Genomic DNA, 21102 nt, shown 5'->3' on the forward strand with positions numbered 1-21102 from the left:
ATTAATCCCAAGGGAAAATTCACATAATCTAGCAGCAGTATACTGATACAAAGAAACAATATTAAATTAAATAGTAATAAAAATGAAAAAAATTAAAATAAAATTAATGTTCGCATTTACTCCCCCGGGTGGAATTGAAGAGTTGCATAGTGTGGTGGAGGAACGATCTCCTCAGTCTGTCAGTGGAGCAGGACAGTGACAAAAGTCTGTCACTGAAGCTGCTCCTCTGCCTAGAGATGACACTGTTCAGTGGATGCAGTGTTTAGTGTTTAGTGGTAAGTCTCCCACAGCTTGAGTTAGCGCAGAAAAGTTTTTTGAACTTCATACTGGTGTTTCTTCGAATGCATGCTTAAAAAGATTAGATCAAATAAAGAAGCAACCATTATATTTGCTAAGCTCATTTACTTTATTTTAGAATTACAAAAATCTACTCCTGTTTTTTAAGCTATCAAGGATCAAGGATGACTTGGTGGTACAATATATTTCAGATTCCAAAGTCCTCTTTCTCTTTCAATTTCACTGTTGTTCTTAATTGTGCATTTCGCTATTCACTTGAGATAAAATGCAACCGGATGATTTCTGTGGCTTCTGAGAATCATGAATACCTGAGTTAGCATTCTATGTAGTCTTTTATATTTAAGATGGAAGAGAGTTAGTTCCCTTAGTACTGCATGTCAGAGGGTAATGTAAAATTAATCCAGCAACGCACCTGACTGCTATTCCATGCCCAAATTATAGTGCGGTTATATATTTTCTGTAATATGGTGACAAGATATACACATAGTACTTCAAATATGATCTCACTACTGCATTATAGTTTGAGATAACGTCCCTATGTCAATCAGGGAGTGGTAGCTCCATGGAGGACCAGGTTTAATGCTATGAATCCCACTATGGAAAGTTCATTCTGCTTACAGTACTGCCTCAAATCCACAATGGTGACCAACAACACAAATCATTTACAACATATAGTACATAAGTTTATGCTAAGTTTACATTGAGGAATTTTTTAGCCTACCAATCCATGGCCAGGATTTGCCATGAGATGCAAAAACAGAGATGAATGCAGCAGTTATCTGAGGTGCTCTCAGTGCTCTGACTGTTGTCTTCTCCAGATGCTGTAGGAAAGTGCAGATGTTTGGAGTAGAAGGTTATGGAGAGATGAGACTTCAAAGACCCAGGATTAAGTAGGTCAGCAGCTTGTATGTCCTACCACTGTTATGGTGATGATACACAGTTGTACCTTCCTTTGAGATCTGGCCACTTGGATGCACTGAAATGCCTATTCGACTCCCTAAATGACGTTGACCATTGGATGGCTAGTCATTTTTTAAAAATGAATGAAAGGAAGATGTAAATTTTAATTTTTGGATCTCTGAATATTGTTAATAACATAACCTGCAATCTAGATTCACTTTCCAGTTATGTTAAGCCCTATGCGAAAAATCTGGGCATATTATTTCACTTTAAATTCAGTCAGTCAGTCATTATCCAACTCGCTATATCCTAACGCAGGGTCACAGGGGTCTGCTGGGGCCAATCCCAGCCAACGCAGGGTGCAATGCAGGAAAAAATCTCCGGGCAGGGCACCAGTCCACCGCAGGGCACACACACACTTGGGACAATTGAGGATCGCCAATGCACCTAACCTGCATGTCTTTGGACTGTGGGAAGAAATCCACACACGGGTAGAACATGCAAACTCCACGCAGGGAGAGCCCAGGAAGTAAACCCAGGTCTCCTTACTGCAAGGCAGCAGCACTACCACTGCGCCACCCGACTTTAAATTTCTTAAGCAAATAAATGCTGTTGTTAAGGGCTCTTTTTATCATCTGAGAGTTTTAAGCAAAAGTAATGCACATGTTTTCTTTTGGAGATTTTGAGACATTAATCCATGCTTCTATTTTTTTCTCGTCTGGATTATTGAAATGGGCTGTATTTTGGGGTTAGTCAGACTACTCTGTCTCGTCTTCAGCTTGTGCCACACATCTGCTAACTAAAACAAATAAATTGTCCCATATTATCTCAATTTTAACATCATTAGGCTGGTTACCGATAAAATTTAGAGTCAATTTTAAAATGTTACTGTTCGTTTTTAAAGTTTTGAACAGGTTAGCTCCAGCTTACCCCATTGACCTCATACAACCCTACTGACCCCATAGAGCTCTGAGGTCAGCTGATAAGCTGCTGCTTTCTGTCTCAAACAGTTGTTTGAGGCATAAAGGTGACTGTGCTTTCTCCATGGCGGGGCCCAAATTGTGGAACAGTCTTCCTTTCCATGTTCAATCAGCCCCACCATTGAACGCTTTAAATTTAGGCTAAAAACTCATCTGTGTACTCATTTCTGCTTTGTAGGTGTTTTAGAGGTGTGTTTATATAGATTTTTGTTTTTGTATTACTCATTTCATGTTGTATGTCTTAATTATTTCTTATTCATTTATTGGTTTTATTGTAACATTGTAAAGCACTTTGGTCAGCCACTGGTTGCTTTTAAACTGTGCTGTATACAGTAAATATATAAAGTAAACTAAACTATGGTGCTGCAGAGTGTCCGGGCTCCAGCAGTGGTGGAGTCTTAAAGTGCTACTTTTTGTAAATCTAGGATAAGTTTGGTTTGGTACAATAATCCCATCAATGTTTAACTAGGAGTTTTGACACCACTTCTCTAGAAGTCCATGTAAAACATAAAACTTTCTTAGCAGAATCCAAGAAATACTACCTTGTGGATGAATATAAAAAAACATAGTTAAGCAATACATAGTAGAAAGGAGAGGCAGGCAGTACAGCATAGTAGTAATCATAACAATAAAGAATTGAAGAATAATATTTCATAAGCAGGCTATTAGTAGTAGTAAAAGAACAGTTAAGGAGGAGGTCAAGTTCATCAGGAATAGTAAAGGGGAATTAAAAGATACAGACAATGAAATAGCAGATGCCCTAAACTTACATTTTTCTGAGGTGTTTACAAGTGAGCAAGTGGATAACCTCAGAGCAGTAACAGGGACTACTAAGGAGGTACTGAGGGATTTGGAAATTGTAGAGGGAGAAGTGCTGCTCAGATTAAATAAGATGAAATCAAACAAATCACCAGGCCCAGATAATATTTATCCTCGTGTTCTTAAGGAGGCTAGTGAGTACATATATAAACCCTTGACACGTATTTTTAGGAAGTCACTGTGCACTGGAGAGATTCCAAAGGACTGGAAAATGGCAAATATCATCCCATTATATAAAAAGGGTGACAGGGCAGATCCAAGCAACTATAGGCCAGTAAGCTTAACAAGCATCACAGGAAAATTAATGGAAGGAATTATTAAGGATAAGATTGAGCAACACATGACAAGGACAGGAGTTATTCTGAACAGTCAGCATGGGTTCAGAAGGGGAGGTCGTGTTTTACTAACATGTTGGAATTCTATGAGGAGGCAACAAAAGGATACGATCAAAGTGGAGCTTATGATATTATTTATCTGGACTTTCAGAAAGCATTTGATAAGGTGCCACATGAGAGGTTGGGCATCAAGTTAAAAGAAGTGGGAATTCAGGGTGATGTTTTAGATGGGTGCAGAATTGGCTCAGACACAGGAAGCAGAGGGTGATGGTGCGAGGAACCTCATCAGAACTGGCTGATGTTAAGAGTGGTGTTCCACAGGGGTCAGTGCTAGGGCGCTGCTATTTTTAATATATATAAATGATTTAGATAGGAATATAAGTAACAAGCTGGTTAAGTTTGCAGATGATACCAAGATAGGTGGATTAGCAGATAATTTGGAATCCGTTATATCATTACAGAAGGACTTGGATAGCATACAGGCATGGGCAGATTTGTGGCAGATGAAATTTAATGTCAGTAAATGTAAAGTATTACACATAGGAAGTAAAAATATTAGGTTTGAATACACAATGGGCGAAAAATCGAGAGTACACCTTATGAGAAGGATTTAGGAGTCATAGTGGACTCCAAGCTATCAACTTCCAAACAGTGTTCAGAAGCCATTAAGAAGGCTAACAGAATGTTAGGTTATATAGCACGATCTGTGGAGTACAAGTCCAAGGAGGTTCTGCTCAACCTTTATAATGCACTGGTGAGGCCTCATCTTGAGTACTGTGTGCAGTTTTGGTCTCCAGGCTACAAAAGGACATAGCAGCGCTAGAAAAGGTCCAGAGAAGAGCGACTAGGCTGATTCCAGGTCTACAGGGGTTGAATTATGAGGAAAGATTAAAAGAGCTGGGCCTTTACAGTTTAAGCAAAAGAAGATTAAGAGGTGACATGATTGAAGTGTTTAAAATTATGAAGGGAATTAGTACAGTGGATCGAGACTTGTATTTTAAAATGAGCTCATCAAGAACACGGGGACACAGTTGGAAACTTGTTAAGGGTAAATTTCGCACAAACATTAGGAAGTTTTTCTTTACACAAAGAACGATAGACACTTGGAATAAGTTACCAAGTAGTGTGGTAGACAGTAAGATGTTAGGGACTTTCAAAACTCGACTTGATGTTTTCTTGGAGGAAGCAAGTGGATAGGACTGGCGAGCTTTGTTGGGCTGAATGGCCTGTCCTCGTCTAGATTGTTCTAATTGTTCTAATTGTTCTAATGTGTGCAAAGCTTATTTATACACAGACCACAGTGATGCACTGAATATCATTAATCATCACTGCTGCCTACAGTCCTTGATTGTATCTGACATCTTTTCTAATATAACCTAACAATTTAAAAGCATTTGCTTCTGAGACTTTCTGAAGGTGAGCAGATATTCTCAAAACATGCTAAACCTGTGTTAGATTTGTTTCTTATACAGTAGTTTAAAGGCACTCAATGTACGATTAATATTCTTATCACCTACATATAGAACTTACACTTCAATATGTTTTCCTTCCCTTCACCTTAGTTCTACCTTATTAAACAGAATATAAAAGCCATCTATTTACATTTCACTTGTGATTCTCAACTTGTTTAAATGTTCTGTTTTCTTTAATTCATAGAATCCATTATATGTGGTGGACCACGGAGAGAGTGGACCAATCAGATGCAACCGCTGCAAAGCTTACATGTGTCCATTCATGCAGTTTATCGATGGTGGTCGCAGATACCAATGTGGATTCTGTAACTGTGTAAATGAAGGCAAGTTTCAACTTACTTTAAGCAAACTTCAATAAACTCTCTCATATATAACATATATTGTGAATGGATTTCCTGACAGGCAAGCATTATACTTTGTATTGAGTAGTTTTTAAATTGAAGTATGTGATACATAGTGGCAAAAAAAATGGATTCTGGTACTTTACCACATGAAAATCATCAACTAAGGCTAATTTAGAAGCTGTGAAAATAAACAAACAGAAACATATTACTCAGATTAATAACCTACAAAGGAAAACAGATAACTTTATCTTTATTAATATCCTATTGGTGAAGCAATAAGTCAATGACTCAGTAAGCAACTCTTTTTTCATAAACTGCTGTTCACAACACACATAATGATGAAAGACTTTATGAAGCACAGAATAACCATATTCAAGAAAAGACACCAAAGAATGAGGCCGAATATCTAACACATATAAAAAAATTAGTTCATTATTACATCTGCTCTTCAGTCCATTATAAATAAATGTAAGGTAATGTATTTCCCAGCCAACACAGGGCACAAGGCAGGAACCAATCCTGGGCAGGGTGCCAACCCACCACAGGACACACACAAACACACCCACACACCAAGCACACACTAGGGCCAATTAGTATGTCTGTGAAATGCTATTTGAAATCTCATTATTGTATTTAATTATTTTTTGCTATTTGAAATCCATTATTGTTTTTTTTGCCCTGAAGTAACTGTGTGCCCATTTATGTAATTGTTTCCTGCAAAAATGTTTTGCAAACATCAATATAACAATGACTTATTTGTACAGTAACACCCCAAGGCTTTTACATTTCATTTCAGTCCTCTAATTTGAAATACTTGGAAGGTAGGAAGTGAACCTCATGGAATATTTAAAAATATTTCTAGCACATTTGTAAGATTTCTGCATGAGTTCATCCTATAAAATACTAAAGAACAAGATATGTTTATTCTGTTATCCCGTCTCCTTTACTCTATGCTGGTGAAATACAGAAATGAAAATGGAATAACGTTTACCTTACTCATACTAAACAAGAAAAACGTAGACTTTTGAATTAAGGTTTTAATTTTGTTTCAAATCACAGAAACGCACAATCAAACTAAAACGAATGCAAGGAATGAAAACTCTTCAAGTCATTTGTTTCCATATCTCGTATTTAGGTTTTCTTTAACCTAAAGTACCTTCAAACATGGTTGTCATTCTTCTTCTAAATTTCCAAATCCAGTTTTAATAATCCTTAAACCTGCTTTGCTTAAGGCAGTTTATTTTTATTTGATTGTTTTTTTAGTTCCATCTTTCTATTTCCAACATCTGGATCATATCGGCAGAAGGGTGGATGTTTTGGAGAGGCCAGAGCTATCCCTAGGATCATATGAATTTATTGCAAATTTGGACTACTGCAAGGTATATTCTTAAATCTTCACATCCTTCTTTTTGTTACCAAACCAATTAAAAAATAAATAAAAAAAGTTAGCGACACCTGTTTGCTATTGAGAGTTTGCCAGGTTTTAGGTTTATTGTCTGTCGTGTGTACACACTGCAACTGAATTGTTAATTGCACTTCTTCCTCAGAGTAGTGGCAGTACATGAATACATCAAACACTGAGCATAACATACTTTTTTCCTGGCCAAGTTTCTTTGAAAGTGTTAGCTAAAGTTAAATGTAACCATATTTCTACCATTAAACTTTCCATTCCTTTCTTTTTCCACTATAAAAATTCATCAACAGTGAATATTTTGTACAAGACATTAAAGGCAACCATAATTTAAGACCATCAGCAGTAGTATATATTCTGTTTTTTATGCCTAGGTACTGACACACACACACATGCATATAAACACTCACAAACTAGGACAATGATATAAGAATATTAAATTAAATAGTAATAAAATGAAAAAATTAAAATAAAATTAATGTTCGTGATTTACTCCCGGTGGAATTGAAGAGTTGCATAGTGTGGTGGAGGAACGATCTCCTCAGTCTGTCAGTGGAGCAGGACAGTGACAAAAGTCTGTCACTGAAGCTGCTCCTCTGCCTAGAGATGACACTGTTCAGTGGATGCAGTGTTTAGTGTTTAGTGGTAAGTCTCCCACAGCTTGAGTTAGCGCAGAAAAGTTTTTTGAACTTCATACTGGTGTTTCTTCGAATGCATGCTTAAAAAGATTAGATCAAATAAAGAAGCAACCATTATATTTGCTAAGCTCATTTACTTTATTTTAGAATTACAAAAATCTACTCCTGTTTTTTAAGCTATCAAGGATCAAGGATGACTTGGTGGTACAATATATTTCAGATTCCAAAGTCCTCTTTCTCTTTCAATTTCACTGTTGTTCTTAATTGTGCATTTAGCTATTCACTTGAGATAAAATGCAACCGGATGATTTCTGTGGCTTCTGAGAATCATGAATACCTGAGTTAGCATTCTATGTAGTCTTTTATATTTAAGATGGAAGAGAGTTAGTTCCCTTAGTACTGCATGTCAGAGGGTAATGTAAAATTAATCCAGCAACGCACCTGACTGCTATTCCATGCCCAAATTATAGTGCGGTTATATATTTTCTGTAATATGGTGACAAGATATACACATAGTACTTCAAATATGATCTCACTACTGCATTATAGTTTGAGATAACGTCCCTATGTCAATCAGGGAGTGGTAGCTCCATGGAGGACCAGGTTTAATGCTATGAATCCCACTATGGAAAGTTCATTCTGCTTACAGTACTGCCTCAAATCCACAATGGTGACCAACAACACAAATCATTCACAACATATAGTACATAAGTTTATGCTAAGTTTACATTGAGGAATTTTTTAGCCTACCAATCCATGGCCAGGATTTGCCATGAGATGCAAAAACAGAGATGAATGCAGCAGTTATCTGAGGTGCTCTCAGTGCTCTGACTGTTGTCTTCTCCAGATGCTGTAGGAAAGTGCAGATGTTTGGAGTAGAAGGTTATGGAGAGATGAGACTTCAAAGACCCAGGATTAAGTAGGTCAGCAGCTTGTATGTCCTACCACTGTTATGGTGATGATACACAGTTGTACCTTCCTTTGAGATCTGGCCACTTGGATGCACTGAAATGCCTATTCGACTCCCTAAATGACGTTGACCATTGGATGGCTAGTCATTTTTTAAAAATGAATGAAAGGAAGATGTAAATTTTAATTTTTGGATCTCTGAATATTGTTAATAACATAACCTGCAATCTAGATTCACTTTCCAGTTATGTTAAGCCCTATGCGAAAAATCTGGGCATATTATTTCACTTTAAATTCAGTCAGTCAGTCATTATCCAACTCGCTATATCCTAACGCAGGGTCACAGGGGTCTGCTGGGGCCAATCCCAGCCAACGCAGGGTGCAATGCAGGAAAAAAATCTCCGGGCAGGGCACCAGTCCACCGCAGGGCACACACACACTTGGGACAATTTAGGATCGCCAATGCACCTAACCTGCATGTCTTTGGACTGTGGGAAGAAATCCACACACGGGTAGAACATGCAAACTCCACGCAGGGAGAGCCCAGGAAGTAAACCCAGGTCTCCTTACTGCAAGGCAGCAGCACTACCACTCGCCACCCGACTTTAAATTTCTTAAGCAAATAAATGCTGTTGTTAAGGGCTCTTTTTATCATCTGAGAGTTTTAAGCAAAAGTAATGCACATGTTTTCTTTTGGAGATTTTGAGACATTAATCCATGCTTCTATTTTTTTCTCGTCTGGATTATTGAAATGGGCTGTATTTTGGGGTTAGTCAGACTACTCTGTCTCGTCTTCAGCTTGTGCCACACATCTGCTAACTAAAACAAATAAATTGTCCCATATTATCTCAATTTTAACATCATTAGGCTGGTTACCGATAAAATTTAGAGTCAATTTTAAAATGTTACTGTTCGTTTTTAAAGTTTTGAACAGGTTAGCTCCAGCTTACCCCATTGACCTCATACAACCCTACTGACCCCATAGAGCTCTGAGGTCAGCTGATAAGCTGCTGCTTTCTGTCTCAAACAGTTGTTTGAGGCATAAAGGTGACTGTGCTTTCTCCATGGCGGGGCCCAAATTGTGGAACAGTCTTCCTTTCCATGTTCAATCAGCCCCACCATTGAACGCTTTAAATTTAGGCTAAAAACTCATCTGTGTACTCATTTCTGCTTTGTAGGTGTTTTAGAGGTGTGTTTATATAGATTTTTGTTTTTGTATTACTCATTTCATGTTGTATGTCTTAATTATTTCTTATTCATTTATTGGTTTTATTGTAACATTGTAAAGCACTTTGGTCAGCCACTGGTTGCTTTTAAACTGTGCTGTATACAGTAAATATATAAAGTAAACTAAACTATGGTGCTGCAGAGTGTCCGGGCTCCAGCAGTGGTGGAGTCTTAAAGTGCTACTTTTTGTAAATCTAGGATAAGTTTGGTTTGGTACAATAATCCCATCAATGTTTAACTAGGAGTTTTGACACCACTTCTCTAGAAGTCCATGTAAAACATAAAACTTTCTTAGCAGAATCCAAGAAATACTACCTTGTGGATGAATATAAAAAAACATAGTTAAGCAATACATAGTAGAAAGGAGAGGCAGGCAGTACAGCATAGTAGTAATCATAACAATAAAGAATTGAAGAATAATATTTCATAAGCAGGCTATTAGTAGTAGTAAAAGAACAGTTAAGGAGGAGGTCAAGTTCATCAGGAATAGTAAAGGGAATTAAAAGATACAGACAATGAAATAGCAGATGCCCTAAACTTACATTTTTCTGAGGTGTTTACAAGTGAGCAAGTGGATAACCTCAGAGCAGTAACAGGGACTACTAAGGAGGTACTGAGGGATTTGGAAATTGTAGAGGGAGAAGTGCTGCTCAGATTAAATAAGATGAAATCAAACAAATCACCAGGCCCAGATAATATTTATCCTCGTGTTCTTAAGGAGGCTAGTGAGTACATATATAAACCCTTGACACGTATTTTTAGGAAGTCACTGTGCACTGGAGAGATTCCAAAGGACTGGAAAATGGCAAATATCATCCCATTATATAAAAAGGGTGACAGGGCAGATCCAAGCAACTATAGGCCAGTAAGCTTAACAAGCATCACAGGAAAATTAATGGAAGGAATTATTAAGGATAAGATTGAGCAACACATGACAAGGACAGGAGTTATTCTGAACAGTCAGCATGGGTTCAGAAGGGGGAGGTCGTGTTTTACTAACATGTTGGAATTCTATGAGGAGGCAACAAAAGGATACGATCAAAGTGGAGCTTATGATATTATTTATCTGGACTTTCAGAAAGCATTTGATAAGGTGCCACATGAGAGGTTGGGCATCAAGTTAAAAGAAGTGGGAATTCAGGGTGATGTTTTAGATGGGTGCAGAATTGGCTCAGACACAGGAAGCAGAGGGTGATGGTGCGAGGAACCTCATCAGAACTGGCTGATGTTAAGAGTGGTGTTCCACAGGGGTCAGTGCTAGGGCGCTGCTATTTTTAATATATATAAATGATTTAGATAGGAATATAAGTAACAAGCTGGTTAAGTTTGCAGATGATACCAAGATAGGTGGATTAGCAGATAATTTGGAATCCGTTATATCATTACAGAAGGACTTGGATAGCATACAGGCATGGGCAGATTTGTGGCAGATGAAATTTAATGTCAGTAAATGTAAAGTATTACACATAGGAAGTAAAAATATTAGGTTTGAATACACAATGGGCGAAAAAAATCGAGAGTACACCTTATGAGAAGGATTTAGGAGTCATAGTGGACTCCAAGCTATCAACTTCAAACAGTGTTCAGAAGCCATTAAGAAGGCTAACAGAATGTTAGGTTATATAGCACGATCTGTGGAGTACAAGTCCAAGGAGGTTCTGCTCAACCTTTATAATGCACTGGTGAGGCCTCATCTTGAGTACTGTGTGCATTTTGGTCTCCAGGCTACAAAAGGACATAGCAGCGCTAGAAAAGGTCAGAGAAGAGCGACTAGGCTGATTCCAGGTCTACAGGGGTTGAATTATGAGGAAAGATTAAAGAGCTGGGCCTTTACAGTTTAAGCAAAAGAAGATTAAGAGGTGACATGATTGAAGTGTTTAAAATTATGAAGGGAATTAGTACAGTGGATCGAGACTTGTATTTTAAAATGAGCTCATCAAGAACACGGGGACACAGTTGGAAACTTGTTAAGGGTAAATTTCGCACAAACATTAGGAAGTTTTTCTTTACACAAAGAACGATAGACACTTGGAATAAGTTACCAAGTAGTGTGGTAGACAGTAAGATGTTAGGGACTTTCAAAACTCGACTTGATGTTTTCTTGGAGGAAGCAAGTGGATAGGACTGGCGAGCTTTGTTGGGCTGAATGGCCTGTCCTCGTCTAGATTGTTCTAATTGTTCTAATTGTTCTAATGTGTGCAAAGCTTATTTATACACAGACCACAGTGATGCACTGAATATCATTAATCATCACTGCTGCCTACAGTCCTTGATTGTATCTGACATCTTTTCTAATATAACCTAACAATTTAAAAGCATTTGCTTCTGAGACTTTCTGAAGGTGAGCAGATATTCTCAAAACATGCTAAACCTGTGTTAGATTTGTTTCTTATACAGTAGTTTAAAGGCACTCAATGTATGCGATTAATATTCTTATCACCTGCATATAGAACTTACACTTCAATATGTTTTCCTTCCCTTCACCTTAGTTCTACCTTATTAAACAGAATATAAAAGCCATCTATTTACATTTCACTTGTGATTCTCAACTTGTTTAAATGTTCTGTTTTCTTTAATTCATAGAATCCATTATATGTGGTGGACCACGGAGAGAGTGGACCAATCAGATGCAACCGCTGCAAAGCTTACATGTGTCCATTCATGCAGTTTATCGATGGTGGTCGCAGATACCAATGTGGATTCTGTAACTGTGTAAATGAAGGCAAGTTTCAACTTACTTTAAGCAAACTTCAATAAACTCTCTCATATATAACATATATTGTGAATGGATTTCCTGACAGGCAAGCATTATACTTTGTATTGAGTAGTTTTTAAATTGAAGTATGTGATACATAGTGGCAAAAAAAATGGATTCTGGTACTTTACCACATGAAAATCATCAACTAAGGCTAATTTAGAAGCTGTGAAAATAAACAAACAGAAACATATTACTCAGATTAATAACCTACAAAGGAAAACAGATAACTTTATCTTTATTAATATCCTATTGGTGAAGCAATAAGTCAATGACTCAGTAAGCAACTCTTTTTTCATAAACTGCTGTTCACAACACACATAATGATGAAAGACTTTATGAAGCACAGAATAACCATATTCAAGAAAAGACACCAAAGAATGAGGCCAATATCTAACACATATAAAAAATTAGTTCATTATTACATCTGCTCTTCAGTCCATTATAAATAAATGTCCATCCATCCATTTTCTAACCCGCTGAATCGAATAGGGTCACGGGGTCTGCTGGAGCCAATCCCAGCCAACACAGGGCACAAGGCAGGAACCAATCCTGGGCAGGGTGCCAACCCACCACAGGACACACACAAACACACCCACACACCAAGCACACACTAGGGCCAATTCAGAATCGCCAATCCACCTAACCTGCATGTCTTTGGATTGTGGGAGGAAACGGCGCCAGCGAAACCCACGAACACGGGAGAACATGCAAACTCACGCAGGGAGGACCGGAAGTGAACCGGGTCTCTAACTGCGAGGCAGCAGCGCTACCACTGCGCCACCGTCCATTATAAATAAATGTAATGTATTTAATTATTAGTACTGTGAAATGCTATTTGAAATCTCATTATTGTTTTTTTTTTTTGCCCTGCAGAAGTAACTGTGTGCCCATTTATGTAATTGTTTCCTGCAAAAATGTTTTGCAAACATCAATATAACAATGACTTATTTGTACAGTAACACCCCAAGGCTTTTACATTTCATTTCAGTCCTCTAATTTGAAATACTTGGAAGGTAGGAAGTGAACCTCATGGAATATTTAAAAATATTTCTAGCACATTTGTAAGATTTCTGCATGAGTTCATCCTATAAAATACTAAAGAACAAGATATGTTTATTCTGTTATCCCGTCTCCTTTACTCTATGCTGGTGAAATACAGAAATGAAAATGGAATAACGTTTACCTTACTCATACTAAACAAGAAAAACGTAGACTTTTGAATTAAGGTTTTAATTTTGTTTCAAATCACAGAAACGCACAATCAAACTAAAACGAATGCAAGGAATGAAAACTCTTCAAGTCATTTGTTTCCATATCTCGTATTTAGGTTTTCTTTAACCTAAAGTACCTTCAAACATGGTTGTCATTCTTCTTCTAAATTTCCAAATCCAGTTTTAATAATCCTTAAACCTGCTTTGCTTAAGGCAGTTTATTTTTGTTTGATTGTTTTTTTAGTTCCATCTTTCTATTTCCAACATCTGGATCATATCGGCAGAAGGGTGGATGTTTTGGAGAGGCCAGAGCTATCCCTAGGATCATATGAATTTATTGCAAATTTGGACTACTGCAAGGTATATTCTTAAATCTTCACATCCTTCTTTTTGTTACCAAACCAATTAAAAAATAAATAAAAAAAGTTAGCGACACCTGTTTGCTATTGAGAGTTTGCCAGGTTTTAGGTTTATTGTCTGTCGTGTGTACACACTGCAACTGAATTGTTAATTGCACTTCTTCCTCAGAGTAGTGGCAGTACATGAATACATCAAACACTGAGCATAACATACTTTTTTCCTGGCCAAGTTTCTTTGAAAGTGTTAGCTAAAGTTAAATGTAACCATATTTCTACCATTAAACTTTCCATTCCTTTCTTTTTCCACTATAAAAATTCATCAACAGTGAATATTTTGTACAAGACATTAAAGGCAACCATAATTTAAGACCATCAGCAGTAGTATATATTCTGTTTTTTATGCCTAGGTACTGACACACACACACATGCATATAAACACTCACAAACTAGGACAATGATATAAGTAATCTTTATGTGTATTTTTCTATATGCTTTCCCAAGAAAACAGAATAAAAGTGCATTAGCAAATGTTCTGTCTAAGGCATATGGTTATTAAAGGGAGTGTGAGCATCTTCTGGAATAATGCAAAGAAAGTCTCTTGTATTACACAGCATGATCAATTGAAACCAAAATAAATGAGGGATGAATAATAACGGAGAGAACATGAAGAATGAAGAAATAAAAAGCAAACAAAATTCTTCTGCCCTGGTGGCCTTCCTTAACAGAGTGGTTTGCCTTTTGGCAAAAAGGTTTAATCTGCTCCTGAAATTCCACACAGTTGTTCCTGTCTTATTTTACCCACTCTGTTCCTTCCTTCAGTGAGACTTTGCCCAACTGTCCACCAACTTTTCAAGTCTAATGCACTTCTGGGAGATAGCAGTGAGGTACAGTAGTATTAAAATCAGGGTGGAAGATGTTAGTCTTTGGACCAAGAGTCCAGAGTATCTTCTGGTGATCCTGGAGATCACTGCACCTGTAACTTTGACTTATTATTAAAAACCAGCACTTTCAAAGCAACATTTAACCTAATATTTGAAATGGACAATTCACTTTACCTCTGGTAGATACCTTCTTTCTGTCTTTCTCTCTGTTATTCCAAACAGGCCCTACCCATACCCTGTGCCACCCAGGTACCGCCTCTGCTCCAAGCAATTGTAAATAAACTGTCACAAAACGAGACAAAGACAGAAAAAGGTTTGGGGCAGCCACCCATGTAATTCGGTATCCTGGCTGCAACGTTTTCTTTTCAAATACCAGCACTGAAGTGCTTACAACAGAGTCCAAAACAAGACTGACACAGAAGGGAAAAGGGAAGGCTTTTAAAGGGGGAGGCAGGAAGTGAGGTCATAAGGATCGGGCACGTGTTCATCTTTCATTGGTTTAGTCCCGGATGTGACATCAGGGGGGCCGGAGCTGGCAAGGTCTGTCTCCATTGGCTCGGTCCCAGAAGTGACGTCCAGAGAGACAGGTGGAACCTCCCGGGTTAGGTCTACAGGGAAGTGAGAAAGAGAGTTAGTGCGCTCTGCCACATCCCGGCATGGCTCAGAACTGCCTTCACTCGAGCCCTTTAGCTGCCTCCCATGCGCGCAGTGTGACAAGGCCCCCCCCTCAGCCCAGACCCGCCGGGTCGGGCGACCTTAACCGAGAGGTCGTGAACCCGAGAGAGAGCATCAGCGTTGGCATGGAGAGCACCCCGACGATGAACGAGCGAAAACTTGTACGGCTGCAGGTCAAGAAACCACCGGGTGACCCGCGGATTCGACTCCTTGTGCAGGGCCATCCACTGTAGAGGTGCATGGTCCGTGACAAGGGTGAACTCACGGCCCAACAGGTAGTACCTCAGCTGAGTGATCGCCCATTTAATCGCCAGAGCCTCCCTCTCCACCGCCGCATACCTGGTCTCCCGGTCCAACAGTTTCCGCTCAGGAACATGACGGGTGTTCACACCATCGACACTTTGGCTCAGCACGGCTCCCAGGCCTGTGTCCGGCGTCCGTCTGGAGGATGAAAGGCAAAGAAAAGTTAGGTGCCATCAAAATAGGTGCGGACGTAAGGGCCTTCTTCAAGTCACCAAATGCAGCGTCTGTTTTGCAGTCCATACCACAATGTTCGGGCCCTCTTCTTTGTTAAATCAGTCAGGGCGCTTTCTCCAAAACCGGGTACAAACCGGCGGTAGTACCCGCTAACCCGAAAGGCTTGGACCTGCCGCTTGGTTCATGGACGGGCCATTTCAGAATGGCATCAATTTTGGAGCACTGTGGCCTTACGGTACCCGACCCACCAGGTAGCCTAAATATTTGGCCTCGCTTAATCCAAAGAAACATTTCTTGGGATTAATCCGAGCCCGCCTCACCAAGTGTCCGTAATACCGCTTGGACATGCTGTAGGTGTTCCTTCCATGTGCTGGAATAGATGACCACGCCATCTAGGTAGGCAGCACTGTATGAGTTATGAGGCGAAGCACTTTGTCCACCAGACGCTGAAAGGTTGCTGGAGCCCCGTAACCCAAATGGAAGGACACGATACTGCCAGTGTCCGCTAGGGGTACTAAAGCGTTTTTCCTTCGGAGTCCGTTAAAGGAACCTGCCAGTACCCTTTGTCATGTCAAGTGTGGTCAGGTATTGAGCCTGTCCAAGCCTCTCGAGGAGGTCGCCCACGCGTGGCATTGGATAGGCATCAAATTGGGAGACTTGGTTGCCGACGGAAGTCATTGCAGAACCTCCAACTCCGCCAGGCTTACCGACGAGCACAATGGGGCTGGACCAGGGACTATAACTTTCCTCAATACACCTAGTTCCAGCATGCGCTTGATCTCAAGCTCCACTTCAGCCTTTTTTGCCTCGGGAAGACGATACAGGCATTCTCGGACAACAACCCCGGCTCTGTCACAATGTTGTGCTCAATCAGAGAGGTCCTTCCGGGTGTTCACTGACTACCTCTCAACGGTCCGGATAACTGTTTCCAGCTCCTGCCGCTGCCTGGGTCTCAAGTCTGTGCCAAAGTTAAGGTCGTGTGTGTGAGCGAAGAGTGAGCGGGCTGGCCGGAGGAGGGATCGGGTCCCTGTCCTTCCACGGTTTCAGCAGGTTCACATGATAAACCGCTCCTTTGGCCGACGATTGGGTTGACTCACCAAATAGTCGACCAGTCCCTTCCTCTCCTTAACTTCGTAGGGGCCCTGCCAGTGGGCAAGCAACTTAGAGTGGGAGGTAGGCACTAGGACCATGACCCGATCTCCGGGTGGAACTCCCAAGAGACGTGTGCGGTTGTAGTAGCGAACCTGTGCTGCTTGAGCCTCCTCCATGTGACTTTTAAGGACAGGCGAATCTTTCCAAATCTATCGCAGAACTGCGCGATATACTCCAGTATGTTAGTGGTGGGAAGAGCCTCTTCTTCCCAGCCTTCTTTCAAAATATCAATATGCCCCGAGGTTGTCGCCCATACAGTAGTTCAAAGGGGAGAACCCGTGGAGGCTTGTGGGACTTCCGATAGGCAAAAGGACGAGGGGGAGGAGCTGATCCCAGTTCCTTCCATCCTCGCTGACCACCTTACGCAGCATTTGCTTGAGAGTTTGATTAAACCTCTCTACTAATCCGCCGGTTTGAGGATGATACACCGAGGTTTTAAATGCTTTATTTTCAGTAATCTGGCAGTCTCCTTGAACGTCTCCGAGGTGAAGGGGTCCCCTGGTCTGTCAAGACTTCTTTGGGGATCCCCACGCGCCAATACCCCTAGTAATTCCCGTGCGATGGCTTTAGAGGTAGCTGAGCGCAACGGAACAGCTTCGGGGTATCGTGTAGCATAATCCACGAGGACTAAAATGTACTTGTGTCCTCAGGCTGAGGGCTCTAGAGGTCCCACCAGGTCGACCCCGATTCTGTGGAAGGGAACGCCAATCAATGGAATAGGAACAAGAGGAGCACGGTCCCTCCTAGGAATCTGTCGCAGTTGACACTCCGGCAGGAAGCGCAAAAGCGATTTAACCTCCTCATTAATTCCTGGCCAGTAAAACGGAGCTTGATCCGCTCCAGAGTTTTTTCGGTGCCCAGGTGGCCACCTAGGAGGTGGGCGTGTGCTAGCTCGCAGACCTGCCGCCGGAAGGTACGCGGCACTAGCAGCAGCCTCGTCTCCTGCCCGCCATGCATTGCTACACGGTAAAGGAGGTCATTATCTAGCACAAAGTAGGGGCCCTGTGGCATCGACTGACTAGTGCGCTGGCCATTGACAAGGACCACTGCATTTTTTACAAACTTCAGGGAGTCGTCATTCCATTGCTCCCTTTGAAAGAAGCCGGCGTCTTTTAAATTGAAACCGCAACACGGAGAGAGGGTCAGCGCCGACCTCAATGGGCGTGGTTTCTCCCGCTCCGCCGCGGCGTTGGTGGATGACGTGTCAGCCTGCGACGCCCGGAGTTGCCACGTCAGCCAGGACGGCTGCTTCACCTCTCTCTGCCGGCTGATTACACGGCGTGGAGGCAGCTTGAGACGGTTCATCTCCGCCCATAACGAGGCCCAACTTAACCCCGGAGTGGTATGTGTCTCACCGCTTTTAATTCAGACCAGTCCGCCCTAGTATCACCGGGTGTGGAGGATCAGGAAGGATTGCCACGGTTACTTTCTGGACTGATCCTCCGTAGCTAATGACACAGCGGCGGTGCTGTACCAGCGGGTTTCCCGTGGACACAGGTTATACTGGTCTTGAATTTTAGCCATTGTCGCGGTAGCACAAAGCGGCGGGCAACAATGGAAATGTTGCTGCCGGAATCGAGCAGAGCGGAAGTTTTAAACCCGCTAACGATCACCACGCCTGTATGCGGGACCGTCAACGGGTTTGTCAGAGCACACCAAGCCCTCCTCCCCCTCCACCTGCATTCCTCCTCGCCTCCAAGCGGTTTGCGTGCCCGCGGCGCCGCGGACGCCGATACAAGCTCCGGGTTGTACAGGGAGGGGCTAGGTCTTGGGACATACCCCGGCTGAGTTTGACAGAAGGACGGTTCTGCTCTCCCAGAGTGTGAGGCCGCCCTCTGTGTTTCCAGAAGCTCTATGAGCCCTGACATGTTCGTAAACTGCACGCCCCAGACCGGCTGGGTGAAGCCCTGGGGAAGTGCTTTCAGGAGCAGATAGCAAGCTACCTGCTCAATGACCTGGTAGGGCTTGTTTTCCAAGGGCCGTAGCCACTGCCATACTTTGCCCATAAGGACCAGGCTTGTTTACTGGTCGGCCTCTCAGGGTCCAACCTCCACTTGTTATTTTACTCACCTGCCAGTCTGGGGCACCCCTAGGTGGTAAATGGGGCTGTGGTTTCACTGGGGGGCAGGCACTCTCCCCCAAGAGAGCATACTGAGTCCCTCTCGTCTCCCCTCCAGGGCAGCCCATTCGGTGAGCCCCACCCGCACACGAACCCTGGCCTCTAGATGGCCTAGTTCTGCGTGCTGGGAGCGGAGCCCGCACCGGTCTCGCCAACCACGGGCACCCTCCCCGCCTGAATACTGCCCCGCACGCTCCCACCTGGGTGTTTTGCAGGTCCTGTCCCCTTCTCTTCTGGGACTTCTCCATCCTGCCGACTACGCCACTGTCACAAAACGAGACAAAGACAGAAAAAGGTTTGGGGCAGCCACCCATGTAATTCGGTATCCTGGCTGCAACGTCGTTTTCTTTCAAATACCAGCACTGAAGTGCTTACAACAGAGTCCAAAACAAGACTGTCAGAGAAGGGAAAAGGGAAGGCTTTTAAAGGGGGAGGCAGGAAGTGAGGTCATAAGGATCGGGCACGTGTTCATCTTTCATTGGTTTAGTCCCGGATGTGACATCAGGGGGGCCGGAGCTGGCAAGGTCTGTCTCCATTGGCTCGGTCCCCGAAGTGACGTCCAGAGAGACAGGTGGAACCTCCCGGGTTAGGTCTACAGGGAAGTGAGAAAGAGAGTTAGTGCGCTCTGCCACATCCCGGCATGGCTCAGAACTGCCTTCACTCGAGCCCTTTAGCTGCCTCCCATGCGCGCGTGTGTGACAAAACATTAAATACATTGAATAAATAGGAGTTAGTCACTCTGTTAAATAAACTGTTTATTATGTGTACATATACTATGCCACGTCTTATTTAGAAGCCTATATATACTGAATATAATTCATCTGTCTAGATGGTTGCGTACGTGATATGTCATGTTAAGGTTCACTTGATTTCACTCTTTACGATCACATCATATAGTTTACATTTGGACTAAAGAAACAATTGAGTTATTCAGCTGACATTGTTTAAAGTATATTTCTGCAGTGGGCTTATGTGTGAGATCACACTCGAGGAAGTGAATTTTCCTAATTTTAAATAAAAATATAACCTCCTGCCTCTGTTTTCAAGATTGAAGACTACATTGTAATTGAAAGGGCAAAAAAAAAACAAAACAAAAAACGGAACAAATTATATAAGATATACTGTATTCATTCAAATCCATAGGCAGAAAAAAACCTTTCATTTAGTCTGATGATTTTTGAGGAATGAAATGGGTTAGTTATGTATAACGGAAAAATATTATCTAAGATATACATTTGAATGATTTATTAGCACACTTACGTGGTTAATCTTTTTAATTTTAAAATACGCCTTTTGTCTTTCACATATTACTACTCTGGTTTTAACAATTATAATAAAATTACTTCAAATAAAAGAATTGGATTTGTATAACACATGGAGTTATATTAATTTTAATTTACTTTACAGAACAAAACTCCTCCAAAACCTCCTGCATTCATCTTCATGATCGATGTGTCATACAATAATATCAAAAGTGGCCTAGTGAAACTTGTATGCAATGAACTGAAACTTCTCTTAAACAAACTTCCCAGGTAAAGTAAAGAGAAATTTTGTCTAAACATTACGCGTGCCTGAATTTATATACACATCGTGACTTGTTAAGATTTATGAGCCGAAGCTGCCAAATTAAACTTAGTTGTGGGCTATTCATTTACGGATTTTGTATTTGTTAAAATATTCTAATGCTAACAAAGTTGATATATCAAGAGGATCCGTGACCTTCAGTAATACTGATGGTTTCCTCATTGTGATTATGTAACATTATTTCTGTTTATTTTATTTATGTTCATTTATTTTATTTCTATTTATGTTATTCATGTTAATTGTATGTTTTTCTTTTATTCTATTATTGTAAAGCACTTTGGCCACAGCATTCCAATGTTGTTTTATATAAATAAAATTGACATATAAGTAATTTCTCAATTTAGAATAATCATGTTTTAAACTTGATGCAGTATCAATATTTTTTGTTTAAGTAAAAACCTTTTGCAATATCATAATGAAAATGGTTTAAGATTTTAAAATGCTGACCTGCTTGTGACAACTAATTGAATTAAGTGGGTTCAATAAAATACCGACATTATTAGCACTGCAGCCTCATGGTCATGTCCTTAGTTGAAATCCCAGCCCAGGCACTG

At 41.0% G+C, this 21102-nt stretch overlaps 1 protein-coding gene across 1 annotated transcript in view; it reads left to right on the plus strand.

Annotated features, from left to right (window-relative positions):
* Positions 1-21102, plus strand: part of sec24d (SEC24 homolog D, COPII coat complex component) — an 83511-nt gene that overhangs the window by 25811 nt on the left and 36598 nt on the right. The window contains exons 9-11 of the mRNA XM_039759606.1: positions 4988-5126; positions 6411-6526; positions 20372-20496. Coding sequence (XP_039615540.1) covers positions 4988-5126; positions 6411-6526; positions 20372-20496 — 380 coding nt within the window. The remainder of the gene's footprint in view (positions 1-4987; positions 5127-6410; positions 6527-20371; positions 20497-21102) is intronic.

Source organism: Polypterus senegalus, chromosome 7 (assembly GCF_016835505.1).
Source record: "Polypterus senegalus isolate Bchr_013 chromosome 7, ASM1683550v1, whole genome shotgun sequence".
In the NCBI taxonomy this organism is placed as follows: Eukaryota; Metazoa; Chordata; class Cladistia; order Polypteriformes; family Polypteridae; genus Polypterus; species Polypterus senegalus.